At 43.3% G+C, this 27,135-nt stretch overlaps 2 protein-coding genes across 7 annotated transcripts in view; one reads left to right on the forward strand and one right to left on the reverse strand.

The window, feature by feature from the left end:
- RBM33 (RNA binding motif protein 33) overlaps positions 1–18,775 on the reverse strand; it is a 130,689-nt gene extending 111,914 nt beyond the window's left edge. Inside the window, exon 1 of the mRNA XM_040643761.1 lies at positions 18,624–18,775. Coding sequence (XP_040499695.1) covers positions 18,624–18,666 — 43 coding nt within the window. The 5' untranslated portion in view covers positions 18,667–18,775. The remainder of the gene's footprint in view (positions 1–18,623) is intronic.
- A 339-nt stretch (positions 18,776–19,114) lies between these two features.
- Positions 19,115–27,135, forward strand: part of CNPY1 (canopy FGF signaling regulator 1) — an 88,135-nt gene continuing 80,114 nt past the window's right edge. The window contains exons 1-3 of one of the 6 annotated variants that reach the window (XM_008688578.2): positions 19,115–19,258; positions 19,719–19,763; positions 20,628–20,714. The gene's annotated coding sequence lies outside the window, so the exon portion shown is untranslated. Of the gene's footprint in view, positions 19,308–19,718; positions 19,764–20,627; positions 20,715–27,135 lie in introns of all 6 variants that reach the window. The other 5 variants (XR_005838424.1, XR_005838423.1, XR_005838427.1 and 2 more) reach the window with 5 other exon arrangements.

The following is a 27,135-nucleotide window of genomic DNA, read 5'->3' on the forward strand; positions in this document are numbered from 1 at the left end:
TTTTCTGTAGAAATTTAAAAAGTGATTCTAAAATTCATGCTGAAATACAAAGGACCTAAAATAACCAAAACAAATCTGAAAAAAGAACATGTTGGAGAACTAACATCATCTGATTTTAAGAATTACTAGAAAGCTGTAATAATGAAAACTGTGGTGTTGGTATAAAAATAGACAAATAGACCAATGGAACAGAACAGCTGTCCTGGACATACATGGACAACTGATATTTTACAAAGATTCAAAGAACAGCCTTTCCAAATTGTACTAGAAGAATTGGATTACCATATGGGAGAAAAAGGGCGGGAGGAGAAAGAGAGAAGGATGGAAAGAAGAAAGGGGGAAAAAAGTGAACCTGGATCCATTCCTTACAAAAACACAGAAAAAAATCTTTGTGATCTTTGGGTCAAGCAAGGACATACTGGTGACAGCAAAAGCACAATCAGTAAAAGAACAAAATGACAATCTGGACTTCATCAAAATTTAAAACTTCTATCCTCCAGAAGTCATCATTAAGAAAATGAAGACAAGCCAAAATAACAGTACATCTTTGCAAAGTATATGTTTATTAATAAAGGACCTGCATGCAAAAATATTAAAAACTCTCAAACTCAACAATAAAAACCCAACTTTTTCTAAAGGGAAATTTTTTTTTTTAAGATTTGGGGCGCCTGGGTGGCTCAGTCCTTAAGCATCTGCCTTTGGCCCGGGGCGTGATCCCGGCGTTCTGGGATCGAGCCCCACATCAGGCTCCTCCGCTGGGAGCCTGCTTCTTCCTCTCCCACTCCCCCTGCTTCTGTTCCCTCTCTCGCTGGCTGTCTCTATCTCTGTCAAATAAATAAATAAAATCTTTAAAAAAAAAAAAAGATTTTATTTATTTATTTGAGAGAGAGAGAAAGAAAGAGCCGCAAGCAAGGGGAGAAGCAGAGGGGGAGGGAGAACGGGGGAAAGAATCTCAAGTTGACTCTGGGAGGAGCCTGGACACAGGGACCCATCAACCCTGAGATCATGACCTGAGCTGAAACCAGGATTCAGATGCTTAACCAAGTGAGCTGCCCAGGCGTCCTTAAGGGGAAAAATATTTAAATACAGACTTCATCAAAAAACATGTACATATGACAAAGAGCATATGAAAAGATTTTCAACATTACACTGTCATTAGGGAAATGTAAATTAAAACCACAGCAGTATACCAGGACAGAGCTATGAGAATGGCTAAAATTTAAGACCTACTATACCAAGTGTTGTCAAGGGTGTGGAGCAACTGAACTCACACTCTGCTGACAGGAATGAGAAGCGATACAACCGCTTAATAAAATAGTTTGGCATTTTCTTTTTTTTTTTTTTTCTTTTTTTTTTCTTTTTTACAATTTTTTTTATTTATTTGAGAGAGAGAGAGCACAAACGGGGGAGTGGCAGAGAGAGAGGGAGAAGCAGGCTCCCCACTGAGCAGGGAGCCCGCTGCGGCACTCGATCCCAGGACCCTGGGATCATGACCTAAGCCAAAGGCAGATGCTTAACCAACTGAGGCACCCAGGTGCCCCATTTTGGCAGTTTCTTAAAAGGTTAAATATACCCCTACCACATGATCCAGCCATTCCACTCCTATATAACTACCCAAGAGATAAAGAAATATAAATCCATGCAAAGGCTTGTACACAAATGTTCATAGGCACAATATTGGTAAAAGCCCAAAACTGGAAACAACCCAAATGTTCATCAACAGGCGAACAGATCAACAAATTGTGGAATATCCTTGAGTACAATTCTACTCAGCAGTAAAGGAGAGTTAAATACTGACATACTCAACAACATGGATGACCTTCAAAATAATTATGCTGAGAGAAGCCAGACAAAAACCAGAACACATGTTCTCAGATTCCTTCTTATAAAATGGTACCATTACAACAGTAACAGAATCAGCAGCTGGAATCAGGACACAAAGACACTTCTGACAATGACACATTCCTTACACTGACTGTGGTTGTGGTTTCATGGATGTATATACATATCCAAACTTACCAAATTGTGTGTTTCAAAGATATGCAATCTCCTGTATATCAATTACACTTCAATGGACTCCGTTTTTTAAAAAGATAATCAAGAAACTTTGGTCAGGGATGAAAAACTCAAACGTCTACAGGAAGTACACAGGGGAATATAAATGACCAAAGCAGACTGGGTGGGAATTACGTCAAATTAGCAGGACTTTACCTTGCTTAGAGCATTACCACATATTACAGGAAGTGCAGGCCCAGTGAAGGCAGATTCCAACTTTTCAAGAGAAGACAAAAATATGGATTGTTCCCTAGTTTTTAAATGTAAGTAACTAACTCAAGTTTCTGGGGGTGCCTGGGTGGCTCAGTCGGTTAAGCATCTGCCTTTGGCTCAGGTCATGATCCCAGCGTCCTGGGATCAAGCCCTGAGTCAGGCTCCCTGCTCAGCAGAGAGCCCTGCTTCTCCATCTCCCCCTGCCCCTCCCCACCACTCATGCACTCGCGTTCTCTCTCTTGCTCGCTCTCGAGCTCTCTATCTCACATGAATAAAAATCTTTTTAAAAAATAAATAAAATAATTTACGTTTCTGTGGTTAGTTTTCTGTTAGGTTTCTGTGTTAGTTTTCCTTCCTCCCCTGAATTACACACTTCATGAAAACAGCATTCCGCAGCTACAACAAGAAGAACAAAGTCCCAACATTTTATAACCAGAATGGCTTGTTCGTGGCTTTTTTCACATCAGTTCACAGTGAAGGTATTAATGGTCACAATCACCCTTGGCAGACACTGCTAATTACAACGCCTAATTCTACCGAGGACAGAAAACCCTTATGCCGAGGTAACAATCACCTAGAAACCTTGTTAAAAATTATACGATCCCTAGCCCCACCCTGATTCTGATTCAGTGGGCTCTATTTTTTGTTTTTTAAAGCTTCCAAGTGTGACAACAGCTAGAGTTGGGAATCCCTGCCCCCAGTCCACCACAATCCATCAGAGAAGATACTCCACAAGGAATTTTAACTGTCATCTTGCTATATAAGTACTTCTTGCAGTTAAAACCACAAAAGTCAAAATTAGAAGAAAAAACAGTTAAATACTTCTCCAAAGGAGAGACCCCCATAAAATGTCCAAGATAATTAGCTATGAAATCATTCCAAAACAAGGATTAGTGCAAGGTGAGAAGAAACTATGAACACAACTGAGGTCGTGAAACCCACATCCTTCATTCAACAATTATTTGAGCACCTATTGTATGCCTGGCATTGTTCTAAACACCTGACATACAGGGGTGCACAAGATAAAAATTTCCACCACATATAGGTTAGAGTCTAACAGGTAGAGACAAACCAAAACCCCATGAATAAATATATATATATGGAAAACAAGGAAGAGGGCAGTAGGAGGTGCTAACCAGGCTGATTACAATTTTAAAGAGAATGGTCATTGTAAAACGCATTAAAATGTACCTGGGAAGCACTGCCAATATAACCAAGGACACTGGGGCGCCTGGGTGGCACAGCGGTTAAGCGTCTGCCTTCGGCTCAGGGCGTGATCCCGGCATTATGGGATCGAGCCCCACATCAGGCTCCTCCGGTATGAGCCTGCTTCTTCCTCTCCCACTCCCCCTCCTTGTGTTCCCTCTCTCGCTGTGGCTGTCTCTATCTCTGTCAAATAAATAAATAAAATCTTTAAAAAATATATATATATATAATCAAGGACACTGTAATAGCCCCGTACGGTGACAGACGGGAGCTAAACTTGTGAGCACCCAGAAGGTACAGAGGCACAGGTACACAGTCGTCAAATCACTGCTGTAACCTTGAAACGTAATATTTTGTTGATTATATTCAAATTTTTTTAATTTAAAAACAAAATGTACATGGGTTGTCTCTTTCAATATTTACTGTATTAGAAATTAAAACCAAGGCATTTAAAAAATATTTTATTCACAAATTGATGTAAAAGAAAAAATAAACCCATTACATGTTAACGTAACATTTCTTAATGAAAACTGTATTTTAAAAAAAGGATTTTTGTTTTGCAAAACTCTTTTAACATCTGTCTTTATAGAGGACAGCTTGATTTTCACATCTGCTTCTGCATTCAATCTCCTGCAATATACTGTTCTGACTGAAGTGCATGAAAGAGATCCAACTTCAAATATATGTGACGCTGTAAAAGAGCATTAAGTGTTTTCAGATAATTTCAGATATTCTTGATACTATGCCAACACTCGACAAGTGGTGGTTTCTCAAAGGCTATTTGCAATGCAGAATCTGAAGCCTTATCAATGAACATTTCATACTCTCATCTCACCTGTTCAAATGCACTGGTATGTCTTGCACTGTTAATGTATCTTATAACATGAATGATTGTATAACGTCTTGAAAATACTGGTTCACTGAGTTATGCTGTGCTTTCAAATGTGGACACCTTTCATTATTCAATATCAAAAATTACATTTGTTAATAGAACCACCAATCTCATCAGAAAAGTCTTCAAGTATTGGGACGTTTTCAAGTTCACCACAGCAAATACAACTTTTTCAAAATTCTAATTTTTGCTCGAAAGCTTGGATTTTCTCACTGGCAATCAATACTGTCAGTTGTTCCCTTGAATAGACAGGCTCACTTCATTTGCAAGAAAACATCTGCCAACTACTAAAGTCTGAATAATTCTAGTTTTGTCAGTTGTCTTTTCAAGTAAGACTGGTGTTCTACGAAAAAAAACAAAACAACAAACAGCAAATTCAGCTCTCAACTCAATCAGAAAAGTACTTTCCCTAGAAGCCCCAGGTGGTAGTGACAGAAACACCTTATGCATACTTCCCATTTTGTCACAAACTTTTTTTTTTTTAAGAGGGAGGGAGGTGGGGAGGGGCAGAGGAGAGAGAGAGACTCTTAAGCAGGCTCCACATCCAGCGTGGAGCCCAAGAAGCACGGCTGGATCTCACAACCCTGAGATCATGACCTGAGCTGAAATCAAGAGTTGGACACTTAATCAACTGAGTCACCCAGGTGCCCCAAACAATATCATTTTTTTTAAATGTACCTCAGGGTCAAGATTTAATAAAATTAATAACTTTACTGCTTCATCAAGGATCTTCCTAAACAAACTGCTGTGTTGTTTTTTTTCTGTGTGGCCTGACTTCTAAGTTTGTGGTCACTGCCCTGATTATGCTAAGGCAACAAAATGACTCACCATTACTTTTGCAACATTGGTGCGAATGAAAGCACAATAAAAAAGGCACATCGGATCTCAGCACTCTTAGGAAAATAGCCCTCACAGACACTCTGAAATAGTCTTGGGGTGTCTCTAAGACTTTGAAAGCTGTTGTATGGACAAGGATGCTCACCAAAGCATATTTTATCAACAGGGGAAAAGTGGAAATGGAGCAAATACCCAACAAAAAAAACTACAGAGCAGAGAGGTAAAATTAAAATACAGTCTTGCAATTGTATACTAGGCAGCAATAAGAACTATCACTAGTATTGCTATATTTTCTGACATGGAAAAATGTCCACAATAATATAACATGGGGGAAAACACTGCACTGTATCATGCAGTATAATGCACCACTTTATGTGTAAGATATATACGTGTATGTGTGTCTGGAAGGATATAAGCAAGACCACAAATGGCAGTTATCTTTCTGTATGGAATCAATTACAGATTGTCTTCTGTACTTTTCCTTACATTTTTACAGAACCTATTTTCTTTCTTAGAATAACAGCAATGTACTTACTAAAGTAATATACAATCATAAAACCTTCTTGCAATACCTAAAAGGTACAAAGGTACTGAAATCACCCCAAATTTCTCTGATCAGAAATAACAGGGCACCTGGGTGGGTCAGCTGGTTAAGCATCCAACTCCTGACTTCTGCTCAGATCATGATCTCAAGGTCAGATCAAACCCCACATCGGCCTCTGCTGCAGGCATGGAGCCTATTTCAAGATTCTCCCTCTCTCTCCCCCATCCACGGCTAGAGCTCTCTCAAAAAAAAAAAAAAAAAAAAGAAAGAAAAATAACAATCATAACACCAAATGAACATCATTCTAAGTGTTTATCTATGCACACATTTGAACATACAACGTGCAAACTTTAAACAAGATGGTACGATGTTTTTAGATGTTTTTAATGAAGTATGAAATTTCATACCATTTAAATTTATCAGCAGAAAAAGCCACTGAAGCTGTGCCTGGGTGCCTCAGTTAAGCATAGGACTCCTGATCTCAGCTCAGGCCTTGATCTTAGGGTCAGGAGTTCAAGCCCTGCGCTGGGCTCGATGCTGGGCATGCAGCCTACTTAAATGTGTATCTTAAAAAAAAAAAAAAGCCACTGAAGTAAAAATCAATGGAATATCTGAAATTCAAGTAAAAATTTATTCAACCCAGGAGATACTTTGAGGTTAATTTCCAGGCACCACCCCCGCGCCCCCCCCCCGCACAAAAATGCATACAGCATGACAGGAGTTGGGGAAAGTGAAGTTTGGTTTTACAGTAACAGAGATGAAGGATGAGCAATGACTAGATTTATGACAAGCAGATGGGCATACAGGGAAGACAGCAGAGAGGGTGAAAAGTGCTGTTTAAGCCCAGAAGACTGAATAGTTTGCTGGTTTGAAACAGCCATTCATGGAGAGAAGCAACATGAAAAATAAATGCTGAAAAGGTAGATTTGGGGCACTGCTGAAGAATCAGTGTGAGAAATCTACACTTAATACGCAACATGATTGCACTTTAGAAAAATTATCTAGCAGCAAAAAGCAGCAATGACTGAACTGATAACAGATAAACAATGGTCTGAACAACAACGTACTACAAACCAAGTAATAAAAAAAAAAAATCCTGGCTAACATCACAGTAAAGAATAGATGGGTAAATAAGACAATGGATAAATCAGAATCTATTTTTTTTTAAGATTCATTTATTTATTTTAGAGAGGCAGAGAGAGAAGCATGAGCAGGGGGAGGGGCAGAGGGAGAGAGAGAAACTCAAGCAGACTCCCCACTGAGCGTGGAACCCAACTCTGGGCTCAATCCCACAACCCTGGGCCGAAATCACGTCGGATCCTCAACCGACTAAGCCACCTAGGTGCCCCGGAATCTGTCCATTTAGAAACTCCAAGTCATGCCAACTAAATGACAAGGACAAAAGAGAAGTCAAAGAAAACATCAGTATTCTGAATCCAAAATATTAGAGGGATATGAATTGAATGATAAATGTGCTGGTTTATTTTGGGGTTGGGGATGGGTAGAAGGTAATGAGTTTGGTTTTTAAAATGTTGCATGGGTCTTATTACACACCAGGCACCTTTTGTAATACTAAAAGCAAGTCTGACTTGCTGACTGTACAGGACTGAACAGTCTCTGATTTTCAGACCCTAGGCAGATCTTAACAATTCCATTCCATTCTGACCCTCATAATCCAAAGTTAACAAAGAGGTTAAGGGCTCAGTCTCACGACACTGCTCCACTTTAGATGGTCAGCTGCAAATGGGGTGCCCTGGCTACCCACACTTCTATTGGCCAACTACAAGTTCAGGAGTTCCCACAATCACCCTTCCCCCAGGTTAAATAATTAACTCAAACAACTTGCAGAACCCCTCACAGAACCCAGGAAAACATGATACTCTGACAGTTTATTATAAAGGATAAAAATGAAGAGCCAGATATAAGCAGGATGAAGCTGGGAAGAGTCCAAGGGCAAAAGCCTCTGTCCCCATGGTAAGGGTATGCCACCCTCCCAACACAGGAATGTGGGAAGCTATCCCAAATCCCTTCACTGAGGGATTTTTATGGAGGTCTCATTAGATAAGCATGCCTTAACCACTGACCAAAGATGACAGAACTCAATCTCCAGCCCATCTCCTACGTCCTAGGAAATGAGGTTGAGGCTGAAAATTCTAACCCTTTAAACATGTGGTTGGTTTTTCAGGCAACTGGCCCCCATCCTGAAACTATATAGGTGACCCTCCCAAACAGTGAATCATTCATTAGCACACAAACGACAATAAGCTCAAAGGGTTTTAGGAGCCCTGTGCCAGGGAACCTATTCACCAGAACCTCACAATGCAACCTTATTTAGAAATAGGATCATTACAGATATTGTTAAGAGGAGGTCATACTGGATTAGGACGGGCCCTAAATTCAAGTGGCAATGCCACTTCTGGGTATACTTACAAAAGAACTGAAAACACAGGTTTGAAGAGGTATTTATACACCCATGTTCATGGCAGCATTATTCACAATAACCAAAAGGTGGAAGCAACCCAAGTGCCCACCAATGCATAAATGGATAAATAAAATGTGGTCTAGCCATGCAATGGGATATTATTTAGTCTTGGAAATTCTGACACCTGCTACAACATGCATGAACCTTGACAACCCTATGCTACGTGAAATAAGCCATTCACAAAAAGACAAATGATGAATGACTGCTCTTATACAAGGTCCCAAGAGTAGAAATCACCACTACAGAAAGTAATCTGGTGGGTACCAGGGGACAGGGGGAGAGGAATGGAGAGTTAGTGTTTCATGGGGGCAGGAGTAAGAAGGTGGAATATAGATGAAATATGACTGGCCATGATTTCATATTGGTATAACCAGATGATGGACGTACAGGAACGATGCAATTATTTTTAAGTTGAAATTTTTCCCACAATAGGTCTTTTTTTAATAAGAGATATTTTAAAGTAAACTATGAATAATTTCCTACTTCCGATAAAGACTCAAAACATCGGACTGTATACTGTTGATGAGAGTGTGGGGACACAGGCATTCGCTCTGACTAGTGGTTAAGTGCAAAATGGCAAAAACCCTACACGAAACTGTGTTTGACAGTATCTGGCAAAAATCTACACGTCTTTATCTCTTTTTCCTCACTCGACAAGTCAAAACCAAAGGCACACTGGAAAAATACGAAATGACGTACCCACAGACTAACCTTCCTGGCATAAAATAAATACTATGTATTGGTTACGAATACATATACCCAGATGTATTTCTTAATTTAACATCTTGATGTTAACACATAACAGAAATATATATTGGAAACACACCAAATTCTTGACTGTGAGAGACTCTGGAGAAGAGTTAGGCGATCATGCAAAGCATAATGGGGACCTTATCTGTAATACTGGCCTTCATTTAAAAAACAAACATGCCACTGTGACCAAATGTTAAATGCTAATTCCAGCTGTGAAGTTAATAGATTTGTCCTGCTATTCTTTCACAGATTCTTTTACTGAATGATTTCTCCGGCACACAGGTCAACAGGAAGTGAGAGGGACCCAGACAGTATTGCTTTACACAGGTTACATGCCCTCTCAGGCAGCTTTGGCCACAATGTACGAACATGGAACAGATGCTTGAAGGCAACCGTTTGACAGAGAAAAGGTATTTGTTTTTTCTTTCAATGCAGGAGCAAGCCATAACGTGTAGATGTCTGTGTGCAAGGTAAAAGTGATCAAACATGAGGGTGAAGCAAAGGAAGGAAAATTACTAGCAGTGAGGTCCCAAAGGGAAAACTGCTGGGAATCCCAGTCCAAGTGTAAATCCCTGCAAGCTTCGGGGAAAAAGTTTGTGGCTGAAAAGGCTTTTTCTGAAGAAAGCAATCTCATCTCCTGACACCAAAGAAATAAAAAAAAAAATTTAAGTAGTGCAGTGAGATACAGCTACAGCAACAGTGGGAGCAGAAAACAACTAGAATTTCCAAAAGGAAGTAAGAATGACTCTCAATGTGGGTGAACCTGTGCCTGGACAAAGACCACATGTAACGAAGCAGAAAGCAAGCTTATTTTCTTCCCCCTGGAATACGGAATATAAAAATGCAGACGGAAAGGACCATGACACGAAATCCTAGGAAATACACTAAGACAAGAACTCTGGGCCCATTCTTATTATTCTTACATTTCCTACAGTCATTTCCCTTCTGTTCACCTTTAGAACACGGATAAATCCTTTTTGTAAAGTTGCAGTTTATATCTGCCACACTGAGCAGAACCAAGAGAACAAAAGGTGTCCACACAGGCCGGCTGAAGCAAGAACAATGCACCCCTGAAGACCAGGGGGAAGATGAGCTTTCGCAGGACAAGCGTGGTCCATGCCCCTGCCCACGGACTCTCCCTGGAAGGCCAAACGTGGTGCTAGACATTCATTCTATTTCCATAAGGGAGCACCTCTCCTTAGAGCAAGATTACAAGGCTACTGGAATTTTTACGCCTTTCAATTACACAGCAACCAGATGTCTATAACTAATCCAACTCTCTTACTTAGCATTCTCACTATTTCCTCTTTTCCAAGAACCCAAACTTGGATTAGAAACAATACAGAACATTAGCTTGAGTAGGGTTCTTGTCAGTTGCGTAGTCCAAGGGCCAGCAAATTACAGTCCACAGGCCAAGTAGGGTCTGCCACCCACTTCTGCCCAAATTTGGCTACTACTTGTTTATGTAAGTAAGCTTTTATTGGAACACTGTATGCCAATTCAATTACATATTGTTCACAGCTGCTTTCAACCTACAAGGGCAAAACAGTAATTGCAACAGAACCCATGTGATCTGCAAAGCCTAAAATATTTACTATTTGGCCCTTTAGACATAAAGTTTGCCAATCTTTGCTCTAGTTCAAAGTTCTCAACCTTCTTTTTGCCTCAACATCACTCTCGTGAATAATATGCTCACATTCTGAATCACTAACAGTCAAAATTCCGTATTTTATAGGCAAGTAAATCTAGACCCTTTAAACTATAACTAGAAAAAACAATCAGGATAATGTTCGAGACCTTTGAAAGTGAGCATATTAGCCCTACAGAGTAAAACTACCAAATTGAGTAACCAAGCAAAATATTCACATAGAGCCCCTATACCATGTTGTTCGGAAAATAATTTGCAGTCATTCTTTTAACAATCTCTCACCTGGGGCGCCTGGGTGGCTCAGTCTATTAGGCTTTGGACTCTCGATTTTGGCCATGATCTCAGGGTTGTGGGATCAGACCCCACATTGGGCTCATGTGCTGGATGTAGAGCCTGCTTGAGATTCCTCTCTCTCCCTTTTCCTCTGCCCCACACCCAAAATAGTAAATAATAAGTAATCTCTCACGTATATGGGCCCCTGGAGAGGTTCTCCCTAAAATGAACTTTGTATTTTGTTTATGAATTGTAGTGCACATTGACCATTTTTGCCTGTCTTACTACTGAATTTCTCCTTCCTGTGTTTGGATATCAATCACAGTGAGTCCTAACAGAAGACAGGGCTCTGCCTCCCAATATGGAAACTATAAAAGGTAGGTCCTTGATTCTCTATCAACCTGGGCAGCCTGGAAGAGGACAAGTGGTCTTAGCTCAGCCAATGAGATGGTCCCATCATGACTTAGAATCAGAGGAAATGACACCCCATTTCTTTTCCCAAGAATCTAGACCCTCTTTTAAAAAAGTGAAACCTTCAAAAATAAAAATAAAAATAAATAAGTGAAACCTTCTAAACTGGTGAAGATCAGCTGCTAAATAGGTGAAATTTAGGGAAGAAACGTCAAAGAAAAGGAGAAAGTCCACCCACCAATCCCTCTTTTGCCTTCCACAGACATAGGAAACACTTGTGCTGACTGTGGTCACCATACTCGCCGCAAGGGTGCAGTGGAAATGCAGGAATACGCTTCTCAGAGCCTTTCTTTGTGGGGTTCTGAGTTAGGCTGTATGGGGCGAGGCAAGGCACTCGCAGGAGGTTTGAGTCCCAAGTATCATTACAGTTATCCTCAGGTGGCAGAGGCAAGACACACACACAGGACAGGAGGCCGTCGGGAAGGGGGGAGGAGCTCCGGAAAACCGCGTTGCTGCACCTGGGCTTGCGAGAGCCGGGAGAGTCGGTGGTGACTTCTTGAGAATCGGCAGGGTCAAAAGTCAACACCTGCAGCGCCGCAGACCAAGAAGGCCCCCAAGCTTTCCCAGAGTCTTCAGGGTCACAGGGCTTCCAGGCAAACTCCTGAGCTGAGATTATCCGAGAACGTTTTCCTGACCGCTGTACCTCCACCTTTCTAAGGATTGTGTAAGCCTCTAATTCCTGTATTAAAATAGCTTCATACCTGAAATGCATAGCATGGCTTCTGTTCTGACTGAAACACAGACTGATAAACTGAAATAATCCCAGCACTACTGAAGAGCTTAACAGAGGCTTCATTTTACTTCAACAAGCTATCATTTTCACATCGGTTTTCTCCTTTAATCCAACTGCGAGTTTTCCCTTTACAGATGTGAAAAACAAAACTAACCAAAGTTAGGAAACAACAAAACCAGTTTTAAACTCACGTCTACCCAACACCAAGTACAGCACTCTTAAATTTATTTAGGAAGCCCCTGTAGTAATATACCCTCTGATTTCCTATATAAAATATTATAGAGCAACTATGACTTCGTTGATGTTTAGCTAGGAAGATCACTTATTCATGGCACCTACTAAATCACGCGGGCAAAATCGCTAAGTATAGGCTGCAATCTGGCGGTGTACAAGACGCATACTCTCTGAATTACACTGTCTTTTCTTAATTGACTTAATTGTTAACATTTTTAAAGTGGTATTAACATGTAAGTATTAGAGTCCCACCTTCTTTCAAAAAAGAGAAAAATATCAAAAGATCCAGAACAGCAGACACATTTAGCCATAACTAAAACAGCTAAAGCTAAACAGCATGTGGCCCAAGAGGAACAAAATCCCTCCTACTGAAGGAGTGGTAACCTCGGAGCATCCTTGGAGCACAGTGCCTGAAGGAGCAGCCGAGGGCGTGTCTGAGGCCCCAGAGCAGCCCTGTGCTTCTCCAGCCTTCATCAGTGACATATTCTTTTACTTCCCTCGACGAACTACCAAAGTGCCTATCTTCCCAAAAGCATCTTAACGAGATGTCTCATTATTCTTATGTTTTGTACGTAACTGAAGCAACGGAAACCAATAAGAGTTTCAGAAGGTGTGAACAGAAGAGATGAAAGGAAAAAAATACAATTTCCCAGAACTGAAAATGCACATTTCCACACTAAAGCGTCCACCAAATGCAAAGCACAATAAAAAGACCTACGCTAATGAAATTTTGGAACACTGATGAAGAATTGTTAAAATCCTCCAGGGAGAGGAAATGGTTATGTACAAAGGAATCAGAATGCCATCAGACTTTTCAACAGAAGTAGAAGCCAGAAAACACAGCAACCAAAAATCTAAGGAAAAGGAATTCAAGTCTAGAATTCTGGGCCCAACCAAATCATCCATCAAGTACAAGAATAAAGAATTTGTTCACACACCCATGAGCCTCAAAAAATTTACCTTTAACAAACTAGAAATGGTAGTATCGAACCCTACATTAATTCAAAAATATAAACATAGGGGCGCCTGGGTGGCTCAGTCGTTAAGCATCTGCCTTCAACTCAGGGCGTGATCCTGGGGTCCTGGAATGAGCCCCACATCGGGCTCCTCTGCTGGGAGCCTGCTTCTTCCTCTCCCACTCCCCCTGCTGTGTTCCCTCTCTCACCGGCTGTCTCTATCACTGTCAAATAAATAAAATCTTTAAAATATATATATATATAAAGAATTGTTTTTCCAGAAAAATTTATCAAAACTGACCAACTGAGGGGCGCCTGGCTGGCTCAGTCAGAAGAGCATGCATCTCTTGATCTCGAAGTCATGAGTTCAAGCCCTATTTTGGGTGTAGAGATTAAACAAATAAATAAACTTAAAAAAAAAAAAGATCCAGAGATTTCTAAAAAGCTAAATAGGCCAATAATGGTAGAAGAAACTGAAAAATAAAGAGCTACCAGACCCAATCAATGGCTTTGCAGTTCTTCCAACTTAAATTTGACAGAGATTTTTATACTGTCCCAGAAAACTTCACAACTCGTTCTAGGAAGCCAGCATTTCATTAAAAAAAAAAAAAAAAAAAAACCAGGATAGTACACATGTACAAATACGAAAGAAGAAAACTATAATCCAATCTTTCCTACGATCATTGATAAATCCTAAAATGAAACCCAACAATATATTTAAAAGAACAAAGCATGCAGAAGGTTTTGAGACCAAGAATGCAAGGTTGGTTCAGCACAAGAAATCTATCAATATAATACATTAAGAGATTAAAGAAGGGGTCTCATAGATCACCTCAACAGATGCAGAAAAAGCATCTGATAAAATTAAAAACCCAACTCAAAAAACAATTTTCTTTGCCAAAAAACAATAACTATCAGAAATCTACAGTAAACACCATATTTAATGGCAAAACATCAAAAGAACAAGTTAAAACTCAGAAAAGGGGCGCCTGGGTGGCTCAGTTGTTAAGCGTCTGCTTTCGACCCAGGCCGTGATCCCGGCCTTCTGGGATCGAGCCCCACATCAGGCTCCTCCGCTGGGAGCCTGCTTCTTCCCCTCCCACTCCCCCTGCTTGTGTTCCCTCTCTTGCTGGCTGTCTCTCTGTCAAATAAATAAATAAAATCTTAAAAAAAAAAAAAAAACTCAGAACAAGATGACAAGATAGAGATGCCTGTTGCCACCTATATTCTTCAACATCATACTGGAAGGCTTGACAATGAAAGCCTCCGAGACAAGCAGAAGACAAAAAGAAACGAGAGTTATCAATATCAAATAGAAGACTTTCTAGGTATGACTAACCAGAAAATCTGAAGTACCAAACTATTAAAACAATGTTCCAAAAACCAGCTATATATAATTCAATATATATATATTTTTTTAAAAAAGCTTTTCTATAATAGACCAATAACAAATGTGAGAATGTAATAAGATAAAAATCTACGCCATCCACAATGACAAATATAAAAAATTTAAGAATAAAACCAACAAGAAATGTGAAAGAACTACCTAAAGAAAATTTTAGTGGGGAGCCTGGGTGGCTCAGCTGGTTGGGCATCGGCTCTTGATTTCAGCTCAGGTCATGATCTCAGGGTCAGGAGACGGAGACCTGTACTGGGCTCCATGCTCAGCAGGTAGTCTGCTTCCCCCTCCCCGCCTCCCTGGAGCACAGGCGCACTCTCTGAAATAAGTAAGTCCTTAAAAAAAATTTTTTTTACTTAATGTAAGTTCCTAAGGGTAGGGATCTCTAGTATATTTGCTATGTACCCCAGCCTCTTAGATTAGTGCCCAGCAGAGTAGGTACTCAACAAACATTTGGTAGAGATGACTGACTGACAAAAAGAAAAGCTTGACAGAAACACTCTTGTTACTAGATGAAAGGACCCATATTGTAAAAATATCAAACATTCAAATTATGTAAATAAACTCAATGCAATCTCAATAAAAATTCCAGTAGAATTCTTTATAGAATATGACTGATGATTCTGAAGTACTTTTTCTTAAAAATGCGCAGGACTAATTGAAGAAATTTCTGAAAAAGAACATGCCATCATACATACATAACATATACCCGTACATAACCACATATATATGCACACACTACGAAACAGTAATTCTAAAAAACTGTTAATGAGAACTTAAGATATTATGAAGATAGAAAAGATGGAGAATTCCATAAATCATATCAGAGCTGTTATAGGTCCCCAAAGCACACAACACCCAAAATGAAACTCCATATGGAATAAAAGCTGAATATAAAAAAGCACAGGGGCTCCTGGGTGGCTCAGTCAGTTAAGTGGCTGCCTTTGGCTCAGGTCATGATATGGAGGTCTGGGATCGAGCCCCCCATCGATCCCTGCTCAGTAGAGTCTGCTTCTCCCCCTCCCTCTGCTGCTCCCGTTTGTGCTCTCTTTCTCTCAAACAAATAAATAAATAAATCTTAAAAAAAAAAAAAAACCAAACCACCATAGAAGCATAAAATGTTAAAAGCATAGAGGAATTCTTGGCATAAAGCCACCATTACAGAAAGAAAAAAAAACTTATAAAAACAAGTGACATATTTCAGAGTAAAAATTTTAAACTTCCATATGGTGAAAAGTTTAAAACAAAGTTATTTATAGGACAAGCACAATCTTTTTTAAAAAGGGGGCTAATAATCCTGATAAAATATACAAAGAATAAAAAATATATAAATAATGACAAAGATCAACCACCCCATAAAAAAAAGGGAAATGATATAAACATGCAATTCACAGAAAAATAATATATGAAAAGATGCCTAATTTCTCTGGAGATCAGGAAAACATAACAACATTATGGCTATTTTTCTGTCCCAAGATGAACAAAAATTAAAAAGATTCTTAGAAAGGGTATGGGAAATGGCGTGCTCCCACACACTACTGGGGGGGGATAAAGCAGTACGAACTTTTTTTAAAGGACGACTTGCAATAGCTATCAAAATTTTAAATGTATATAACTTGCAACACAGTATTTCCACTTCTAGAGGTATGTATCCTCCAGAAACATCTGCATAAGCACACTAAATTGTGTCTATCGATGTTTTGCACAGAATTTTCCACAGTAGCTTAAAAAGCAGAAAACTGAAATGCCCATCAATAGAAAAATGATTAAATGATCAGGAGTGGATCCGTAAAACTCTCACCTACTGACATGGAAGATTCCCCACGACTTACTTTTTTTTTTTTTAAGATTTTATTTATTTATTTGAAAGAGAGAGAGAGCTCGAGCCCGTGCACAGGGGGCGGAGCAGAGGGAGAAGCAGACTCCCTGCTGAGCAGGGAGCAACACTGAGGGCTCGATCCCAGGACCCTGAGATCATGAAGTCAAATGCTTAACTGACTGAGCCACCCAGGCACCCCCCACAACACCCAAGACCTACTTTTAAGTGAACAAAGCAAACTGCAGAATACTACATGATTCTCTTGGTACCATAAAAGGCCACAAAGCTAAAACCGTTCAACTTACAGATGCACATAAAAGGGTATAAAAGGATTCATAAGGAAAACATTTCAAACTTTAATTCACTCATTTGTCAAATTACTGGCTGAAGATACACAATGTGCCACGAACTTGGAATAAGCGGCAGGTAAAACAGGCGTAAAACAGGCAGCATTCCTGTCTTCATAGGGCTTACAGACTAGGGTAAGAGAGATTTAAAAAAAAAAGTAGTACTAAATAACAAAATGAAATTACAAGTTGGGATAAATGTTCTGAAACAAGGCTACCACAGAACAAGAGGGAGGGAGGGAGGCTCCTACCAGGAGGTGGACAAACCTTAGATAAGAATGCCTCCTGGGGAGCCTGAGGCTGGCTAATGAGCAGCCAGCCCCCACAAGAGGGAGGGAACAGTGCTCCTAGAGCCAGCAGGAGATACTCGGGTTTTCGGTGAGGCCCTAAGAGCCAGGTCACGTAGAACTCACGAAGATTTTGGCTTTGGTATAAGAAGGGGAAACCAGGTGCCTGTGATGAAATGGAAGGCAAACCCCAAAACATCAGGGATAAAGCCTACCTAATCCTCTAAAACAGCAATTCTCAAACTTTCTAGACTCAAATTCATCGAGGGCACCGAAATTCTTTTACTTACATGAACTGTATTCATTGACATTTACCGTCTTACAAATGAGAAACTAGTAACTTGAAAGAACATGCCAGCACACATTCCAGCAGCCATCTGTGTAACATCTTCACACATCCTACAGCTTCTGAAAACCGCCACCGTACACCGTGTTTGCTCTACTAATGAAAACAGTGTTGACCCAGGAGTTCCCAGACTACACTTAAAGAGGATGATACAAAACACCGGATTCTGAACCCCAGAAAGTAACCAAGTAAGGGACACCATGCATTTTCAAACTTCAACTAGAAAGCCTCACCTCTAACAAGCAAAAAAATCGCCTGACAAAAAGGCGGTACCTAGCAAACTTACTGCCCAAAGTGACATATCTGCGTTTAGTCTCTGTGGTTTCTTCCATTTTGCCATACAAACGTTTTAATATTCAGACCAAAGCTCTGAGCAAGAAGACTGCAATGTATTCATAAGGAAGCATGACTCAAAAAGACCTCTACAGTGGACACTGGAAAGATGCTCTTGTCGATGATACTTGGCCATCTAAGGGGCTCCCTTCCTTTACCAGAGCTTTCAAGCAATCATTAAAGTCACTCTCAAGAAGTTTTCAATATTTAAGATTTAAAAAAAAAAAAACACTTCAATCAACAAAATGTGATTTCACCACTGATTTTACCTGAATTTGTTGGTGTCCTGTCAAAATCACTGATGCTTGCGAAACCAGAGAAAACCACTCAAGGAAACGGATTCAGTATCTAAAGCTCTTTTGCCCTGTTTCGTCTCTGTAAACTGCTGATGAAGCACTCAGAGACGTTCGTTGGACCAGTGAGGAGTTCACGCAGTAGACCCACGAGTTGGGGCTCTCCCCTAAGGACCCCTAGTTTCTGAAACGCCGCACTGCCCCACACTTCTGCACAATGGGGCTCTCCCAGCCGCGTTTCTGCCCCGGGCGCGGAGCCCACCCATGCTGGTCAGAGGCCACCCTCCCACAAGCTGGGCTCGCCGCGGCCCGGCAGGCCACAGCCTTGCCGCCCGGGACCGGCCGCCGCACCGAGGGGCCCACGGCTGCGTGCAGGCTCGCGACCGCCAGCCCCGGCACCGAGGCTCGCAGGCCACCGCGGCGAGGCGACCGACGGGGGAAGCAGGACAACGCGGGCCGAGAGAGCCCCGGCCCGTCCCCCAGCGCAGGGCGGCTCACGTACCTCCGGCGCCGGCTCCTCCGCCCGCTCCCAGGGCGGCCGCCATGGTGCTCGCGGGCCCGGCCTTCAGGGTCGCCCCGCCAAGCCAGCCGGTGGGCCACCGGCCGGCCGGGGCCCGGGGACGCGCGGCGGGGACGGGGGACGGCGGGCCGAGACTGGGAACAGGGCGGGGGCGGCCGGGGGTCTCGGCGACTCCGGCCCGGCTCCTCCGCAGGAAGAAAACAACAGACTATCGCAACATGGCCGCCGGCCCGCCCGCCGCCGCGGTGCACGCCGGGATGATGGCGACCGGCAGGGCGGGCGCGGGCCGCCTCCGCGGCGCAGAAGCTCCGGACCGCCTCCAGAGACGCAAGGCAAGCGCAGAGGGCGAGCAGGCAGGGAGCCGCCGCGCTGGATTCCTGCAGCTGTAGGATTTGCAGCGGCGGCGAGGGCGGTTACCGGCCGTACTCCGGTCCCGGGTTCTGTCGTACGGCGCTTTGCAGCAGTTGACGCCGCGCTTTCCGGCCGGCGGCCCGTGGGGCGGTGGGCGGGTCAGCGGCGCCGTCAGGACCGGGGCAGGGCGTGCTCGGAGAGGCGGGGCGGTATCTGGAGGAGGGCTGCAGGTACTACCCGGACACGCTGCGCGACGGGGCGCTGAGGTCAGTGGGAGAGAAAGGCCAGCGAGAAAGGCCAGAAAACGAGGTGCTAGTGAGTGACGTCAAGGAAAGGACGCGGGGTTTGGGGAGCCTTGGGTGCTTGTTGGCACTTGGGGTGTGGAGGCTGTGAATGCAATGGGGTCGTAGAGTACGCACGAGCTGCAAACCTGGACTCAGTGACGGCGAAGGTGGGGGGTTTGCGGGGGAAGGAAAGAAAAGGCTGTCAGGGTAGAAAGAGGAGGCTGAGCAGAAGCTCAGAGATGTCAGAGGACTTGCTAGGAACCGAGAACTGCCCGCAGTGCGTGCGGCCGCGAGCGTATTGGAGGAGGGTGCTCCGTAAGCAGTGACTGCAAAGGGGAGCAAGGGCCAGATGCACCCAGGACTTTGGGGCATTTTCCTGAAGCTGTAGGGCGCATGAGAAGGTTCTAACAACAGAAGTTACAAGGTAAAATTTGTGTTTTAGGAAGACGGCTCTGACACCAGGAGACCGGATGGGCAGCATGGAGAGGTAAGACACTCTTAGGAAACGGCCGCTGCGGTCCAGAAAGCAAGTGGCTTCCTGCATGGGAAGATGGGCATGTGACAAAACCTTAGTGGTAGACTACATGAACTTTTATAAAAGTCTTAGGACTTTGACATACGTTTGAAGTTTTCCATAAGAAAGTGTTTGAAAAAAATAAGCTTTCCTGGATTAATAACTAATGTAAGTAATCCTCATCTAAAAGATAAAAACCAAAGAACAATTTTAAAAGTTATTTTGATTCAGCCGCATGTCATCACTGCAAAAAATAATGATAAGCTTGGTAAGCAACCTGGAAGAACTAAGTCTCCATCAGAAAGCACATCCGCGGGGCGCCTGGGTAGCGCAGTCGTTAGGGCGTCTGCCTTCAGCTCAGGGCGTGATCCTGGCTTACCGGAATCGAGTCCCACATCGGGCTCCTCCGCTGTGAGCCTGCTTCTTCCTCTCCCACTCCCCCTGCTGTGTTCCCTCTCTCGCTGGCTGTCTCTCTGTCACAAAAATAAATAAAAAAAAAAAAAAAAAAAAAAAAAAAAAAAAAAAAAAAAAAGAAAGCACATCCACATCTCAAATGGCTTGACCCTCTAATCCCCTTGCATTATTTTTTGAACTGTGGAGGATGGAATTCCTAACTTAGATGTTTTTCAGGATTCACTGGTGATCTAACACTCCACACACACACACACACACACACACACACACACACACACACACAAGCTGGTGATCTTGAGAAGGACGATTCAAAAAACCAAATACCCAGAGATGAAGCAATCTCATAGTTACTTTGTAGCCAGGTTGTAATTGAGGAAAGACCTCTATCTCAGTTGTGAATGACCTAAAAATGAATTTCTTTAGGACAAGAATCTACATTTTTTTCATCAAACACCCACTGGAAAAACTTGAGCATGGACACCAAATATTTGAAGATGCTGACAAATTACTGTGAGTAGAGGTTTAACAAACCCCTTTTCTTCTCATCAGACAGATTTCACTTTGGGTTGACTTTTTAGTTCGTCCTAGAAACCCAAGGAAGTCAGAATGTCAGCTGTGTTATAAAACATCATTGCTTGTGTTAAAGATGCACTCTGGCTGGTACACTGCTGCTCGATGGAGGAAACTGAGTGATCTTTAAACATCTGTCAGGAAGCCAGACTTTGGGCTCTGTTTTTACTGAGTTTGGGGATCTAAAAGATAAACTCGGGTAACTTATTAGATGTATTAGTTCCCAGGGTCAAAGACTTCTAACCTAGGGCCAGTCCTACTCCTTCATCTTGCCCCTGCGTCACAGCTGGGGAGTCACAGAGCAGCTCTGCCAGGAGCTCATGCATGCCTGTATGGACTGCAAGGAGGAGCACCCGATAATGCCCTGCCCCCAACGTATGTTTCTTCTCTATCCGCTTAAATGAAGCTGCTGCCACGTGTGGCATTACGGGAGTGTAAATGGTTAAACGTAAGAAGACCTCCTAGTGAGCACTTACAATTTCATACATCTGAAAATCTTACAAGTTCAGCTTTAATTTGAGTTAGAAGTGAATACAGAAGCTTTCCTCTTCTGTCAATATGGATGGAAAAGTCTAGGGCCCCTCCCTCCTGCTATAAAACGGATTTTGCAGAAAAAAAAAACAACTTGTTGGATTGCTGGATTTTAGAAATTAAAACAAATCTCCAGGGGATCGAGAGAGAAGGGGGGAGAAAAGGCCTGAGCTGTAAGTGAGCATATAAGAAAGGGTTCCCTGAGGGAAGGTACCCCTATTAGCACTGCTAATAGGAAATACGTTCTTAGACCTCTGGCAGGGTGAGAGAGTATGAACATGAGGCTCCCAGATTAAGCCATTGATCCTGGAAGGGCTTCCTCAAATTATGCTTCCATGTTTTTCACAGTTTAGGATCAACCAACTGTGAACTTACAATCAGAGATCACAAAATATACAGGGGAAGAAACCACTGTAATTGAGAGTTGGAAAAATATAAACTGTAGATTGCCCTCCCAAGGACCTCAGCTATTGAAATTAACAGCAACAAAAATATATGAACTGTTTAAGGAAATGAGTGAAAGTGAGAAACCAAGGGGAGACCCTACAGGGACCACAGAGCCCTGTAGCTGTCCTTTTCTTCCCAGCCTTCTCAGTCTTGTCCTAAAGCCATTAGGTGACACCGGTTTTATGGCAGGGGTGGGGGAGGTGGAGATGGCTGTGCTGACCCAGATCCGAGTATTAGACCTCATGCCCCATACGAGGGCTGCCCAGTATGGGAAGTGAGATCAAAAAGGTGACGAGTATGTCCTTGTTGGTTGGCAGGCCAGGGTAAGGACTCACCTGGACAGAGTAAGGAAGGTCTCCACCCAGGGGGGCAATGCAACACGGAGAGTCCCAGCCTAGGCAGGATACCAGGACATCACCCTGGGGTGTGGACCCAGCATGAGGTGGGAGTAGCTCCAGAGGGGGTGAACTGGGATGTCAGCACATCAACCCTGTGAGAGGGCTTCCGTAAAACTGTAACAAAATTAACCGTTGAAATAAAATGGCAACAGAAAAGTTAAACAGATGAGACCCAGTTAAGGGTATTTTAGAGTTGAGGAGAGGCAGGAAAGGATTGCCGAGAATGGACCACAAAGAGGAAAGGCGTGGAACAGTGTGACTGAGGCGTTGAGGAACTGGGAGGGCAGAACAAGAGTGTCAGACTGGAGGTCATGGAAGAGAACAAAGACCACGGAAGAGAGGCAGTATTTGTAAACATGACGCTTGAGAATTTTCGAGAACCAATGAAAGACATCAGTGCACAAATACAGGAAGCATGATGAGCATTAAGTTAGAGAAGTTGGGAGAAATCTACACCTAGATGCATGTGATACAACTAAAAAATATATCCAAAGAAAGAGGAGACCTTAGAAGCAACGAGAAAGAACCTGCCACATCTGGTCACGGCACAGCAGCAGGAGCAGGTTCCCCCCATGAGTGAAAGCTGGACAAATGTGAAACACACTCTTTTCTGGCATTGGACAGCACACAGCACTGGACCGCAGTCACCGAGAGAGGAAACCACCACGGTGGGCCTTACTGTCCAGTTTTCTGCCGGGAAGCACTTTCTGGACTGTGGGGGAGGAGGGGAAACTCAAGTAAAACACAGCAGTCGTAATGCTTTGAGAGATCAGAGTCTCGAGGTGCTGCTGGGGGGCATTTGTGGGGCTCAGTGCTAGAGATGATGGAGCAGTGTCGGGAAGGAGCTCCAGAAATCTGCGTCGGCTCACGTTGAATGTTGCTGCAGGTGAAACCCCAAGAGAATGGGAAAAGTACACCGAGAGTCAGCTGTAAATGGAACAATTCCCAGAGCTCACACCACTGTCCCCACGACCTCCACGGCCAGTGTTCAGAGTTCCTGAGTTACGTGCGGCCCACTTTAGATATGGCTGCTCCCCCAATCCCTAGACCAGTGTTTCTCAAAGCGCCATCCAGTTTAGAAATTTGCTTTAAAATCAGTTTGGGGGGGGGGGGGCGCCTGGGTGGCTCAGGCAGTTGGGCATCTGCCTTCAGCTCAGGTATGATCCCTGGGTCCTGGGATGGAGCCCCACGTCAGGCTCTCTGCTCAGCAGGGAGTCTGCCTCTCCATCTCCTCCTGCTGCCCCTGTTTGTGCGCTCTCTCTGTCAAATAAGTGGACCATAATCTTTAAAATAAATAAGATCACATTTGGGTCCTTGTGAAAATGCAGATTCCTAGGTTTCGTGCCAGTTTTATCAACTTTTGATTTCCGGAAGTTGGATCAGGAAATCACTTCCCAGGTGCCTTTTATGCTCAAAGTATAAACGCAGCTCCACAGATGTGTCAAGTTGGGAAATGTTAGGTTATTCAACTTAGTTCTCTTGCACCTCTCCTATTATGGAACTCGATGATGAATTCACGTTTTACAGTGGAGGAGCTATGTGCTTCCTTAATTTTACAACTTCAAGCTCAGGAGTCTAGGGGCATGAGGTCTTTAGGAAACTCTGCGGCAGCTTCAGGGTAGTGTCAGTGCTGATGGGGTAAGTGGTGTCGAGGAAGGTGAGGGAAGGAGGCTCGCCAGGCATAGATGTCCAGCACGTGGCAAGTTGCTAGACTCCCGTCTGTGTAGTTGGGTGTGTACCTGGCTTCCTGTGGTGCCGGGGAGAAAGCGCACGGCTGAGTCCTCAGGAGAGTACCTTACAATGCAGACTGCTTCGGGCCAAGGCAGAAAAGCTGATGAAGCCACACTTTGTATTTTCCCAGGGAGCTCAGAATCCTCATTTATCCCCCACACATCACCTATGGTAAGGCAGTGAAGTTGCCTTACCTTACTGGTGAGAAAGCCAGCTGGCCCAGATCACAAAAGGGGCTCATGATACTGTCCCCGCTATGAGAGCCCACCCTCCCCACTCTCCTGGGTGCCCTGTGGTATCAGCAGGGTAAGGCCTTGCCTCTCCTGGGACCCCAGCACAACAGCACAAACCCGTCTTTCAAACCCTGCATGCACCTGCACGTGCACCCAGCCAGCCCCCCCCCCACTTTGGCCTAAACCCTCACAAACTCAGGCATTCGCACGGTGATCCTTTTGAGGGGTTCGTTGCTGTGACTTACATATTCACCCTGTTCTTCTCAGTTATTACTTTCTGTAATCGTTCTTTTTATGGTGCTTTCTTTTCTTAGCCTGTTTTTCTCTCGTTATTAAGAACATTTGCTTCATAAAAATATGGGAAGGATGTTGTCCTAAGTCACACTAAGAGTTAAATATCCTATATGAACTGGATAATTTTAGATGTAAAGAGGCTAAATAATGCATTTAGTGCTGACAAGCAGAGTAGCCAGCGAGACGTCAGATACACACCTGAACAACCTACTGTAGAACAGCATGCAAACCCCAGGTCCCGAGCCTCGTGGCTTGCTCGAATTTCAGTTGCATCGAAGTATAAGCATAAGATGGTAACCGACAGATTGAAGACAGAACAGTAGTAAGTCTGATTCTCATTTCTAGCGTAGGAGCAGAGCTCCACACCGGAGACAGCCCCACTCCCCAAGTACAAGTGTGCGAAGGAAACCGCTGGCGCCCCAGGATGTTCCTTTGCTAACAGTGACTTACCGTGTGACACCTGAGGTCCCTGGTGTTACTCTGGTAAGATACTGTTTGCAGTTGTGTTTCAGATATGGTCACCTAATCCAGCCAAGAAACGGGCAGAAGACATGAACTGACATTTCTCCAAAGAAGACATCCAAATGGCCAAAAACACATGGAAAAATGCTCTACATCACTCAGCATCGGGGAACTACAAATCAGAACCACAATGAGATACCAACTCACACCAGTCAGAATGGCTAAAAGTAACAACTCAGGAAACAGCAGATGTTGGAGAGGTTGTGGAGAAAGGGGAACCCTCTTACACTGTTGGTGGGAGTGCAAGCTGGTGCAGCCACTCTGGAAAACAGTACGGAGGTTCCTCAAGAAGTTAAAAATAGAGCTACCCTACAACCCAGCGATTGCACTACTGGGTATTTACCCCAAGGATACAAATGTAGTGATCCAAAGGGGCACCTGCACCCCAATGTTCATAGCAGCAATGTCCACAATAGCCGAACTATGGAAAGAGCCCAGATGTCCATCGACAAATGAATTGATAAAGAATATGTGGTCCCCCCCCCCACACACACACACACTGGAATATCACTCAGCCATCAAAAAGAATGAAATCTTACCATTTGCAATGACATGGATGGAACTAGAGGGTATTAATGCTAAGCAAAATAAGTCAATCAGAGAAAGAATTATATGATTTCATTTGTATGTGGAATTTAAGAAACAAAACAGATGAACATAGGGAAAGAGAAGGAAAAATGAAGTAAGATTAAATCAGAGAGGGAGACAAACCATGAGAGACTCTTAACTCCAGGGAACAAACTGAGGGCTGCTGGAGGGGAGGTAGGTGGGGGGATGGGGTAACTGGGTGACAGGCATCAAGAAGGGCACGTGATAGAATGAGCATGGAATATTATACGCAACTGGTCAATCACTAAACTCTACCCCTGAAACAAATACTACATTATATGTTAATTGATTGAATTTAAATTTTTTTTTAATTATGTTAACCTACAGACAGTGCTTTTGAGCATTGCAGATGGTGCTGGCAGCCCCCCTGCCAGCTCGTTGCCTTTTCCCTTTGCTGTTTTACAAATGGGAAGCAGGGAGAGAAAGGGTCCCAGATGTGCCAAGGACAGAGAAGAAGACAAAGCTCCTCGCTTCGCGTGCAGTCCGCCCAGTGGATGACTCCTGTCTGATCATGTCCATGTTGTGGAGAGTTGTGTGAAATCACCGCATGATACTAATAGCGACACTGGGAATTGTATAAAAGCAAATAAAACTGTGCTTCCGAAAGCAGCAATGTCAAATCACCGTTTAAATTACACCTTCTGTCCGCTTGGGACCATAACTGATGTTTCACCGTGCGTGTGTTGCGCATTTGCTCCTAATGAGTTCAAGCTCCCACCTTCTCCTTGCCTTGTTTTATATTTCTGAGTCCAAATTATTTGGGCTATCCAAATAGCCCTGATTCTTACTTCGCTCTCCATTGTACCAGCTAACAAGTAGTTACGCGTGTGGCCCTCCTTGCCTTTGGTTGCCTTCCAGAGGGTGAAGTACGGCAGTCCCTGTGTATTCACTTCCCACCAACATTACATGTTCACCCAGCCACCATGTGCAGAGGCATACCAGACCTGGGAGGCATGAACAGGACCGAGGTGCCGCCCTGCCCTGGGGAGCCCTACCTAGCCTGGCATCAGCCGACAGCCCTGTGCGGTCCTCATGAGAACAGCGCTGTCCTGGAGTGACTCTGCAAGCCTAAATCATTAAAGCACACCGTATTGAATGAAGTTAGAAATCCCTCAGAATCAATATGTCATGTCCAAAGCTGACTGTGTTGCTCTAACAACCATAAATTTAATTCCTCGAGTATTGACTATTTATTAGATAAAGCAATCTGGCCATGGATTATTGCAACTCAACATTAAACTGTTGTTTGTCATTTTAACTAACGACAAATCTCATGAGGCCACACCTCCACAGAGCCCAAAACACTTTTTGGGAGCCTTCTATGGTGTCTAACCCCACAGCAGTCACTTTCATGTGGACCTTAGCTTCCTTATTTATGGGGGAAGGGCAGGTGCTAATGTGTCCTAAGGCACTTAGGGGCTCATAAGTACGCTGTGGAGTTTCTGTAGCTTCAAAAACTTGAGGAGGGCTCAATGTCCTACAGAGGTCTCAAAAGGAGAAATCCTTTGCCCTATTCCTTCTACAATTCTAGGATTGTGAGACAAAGTGCATGCTGGGCTGAAACAGAGGCCATGTGAAAATCAAGGACTTGACCGA

Source organism: Ursus maritimus, unplaced genomic scaffold (assembly GCF_017311325.1).
Source record: "Ursus maritimus isolate PB19 unplaced genomic scaffold, ASM1731132v1 scaffold_3, whole genome shotgun sequence".
Classification (NCBI taxonomy): domain Eukaryota; kingdom Metazoa; phylum Chordata; class Mammalia; order Carnivora; family Ursidae; genus Ursus; species Ursus maritimus.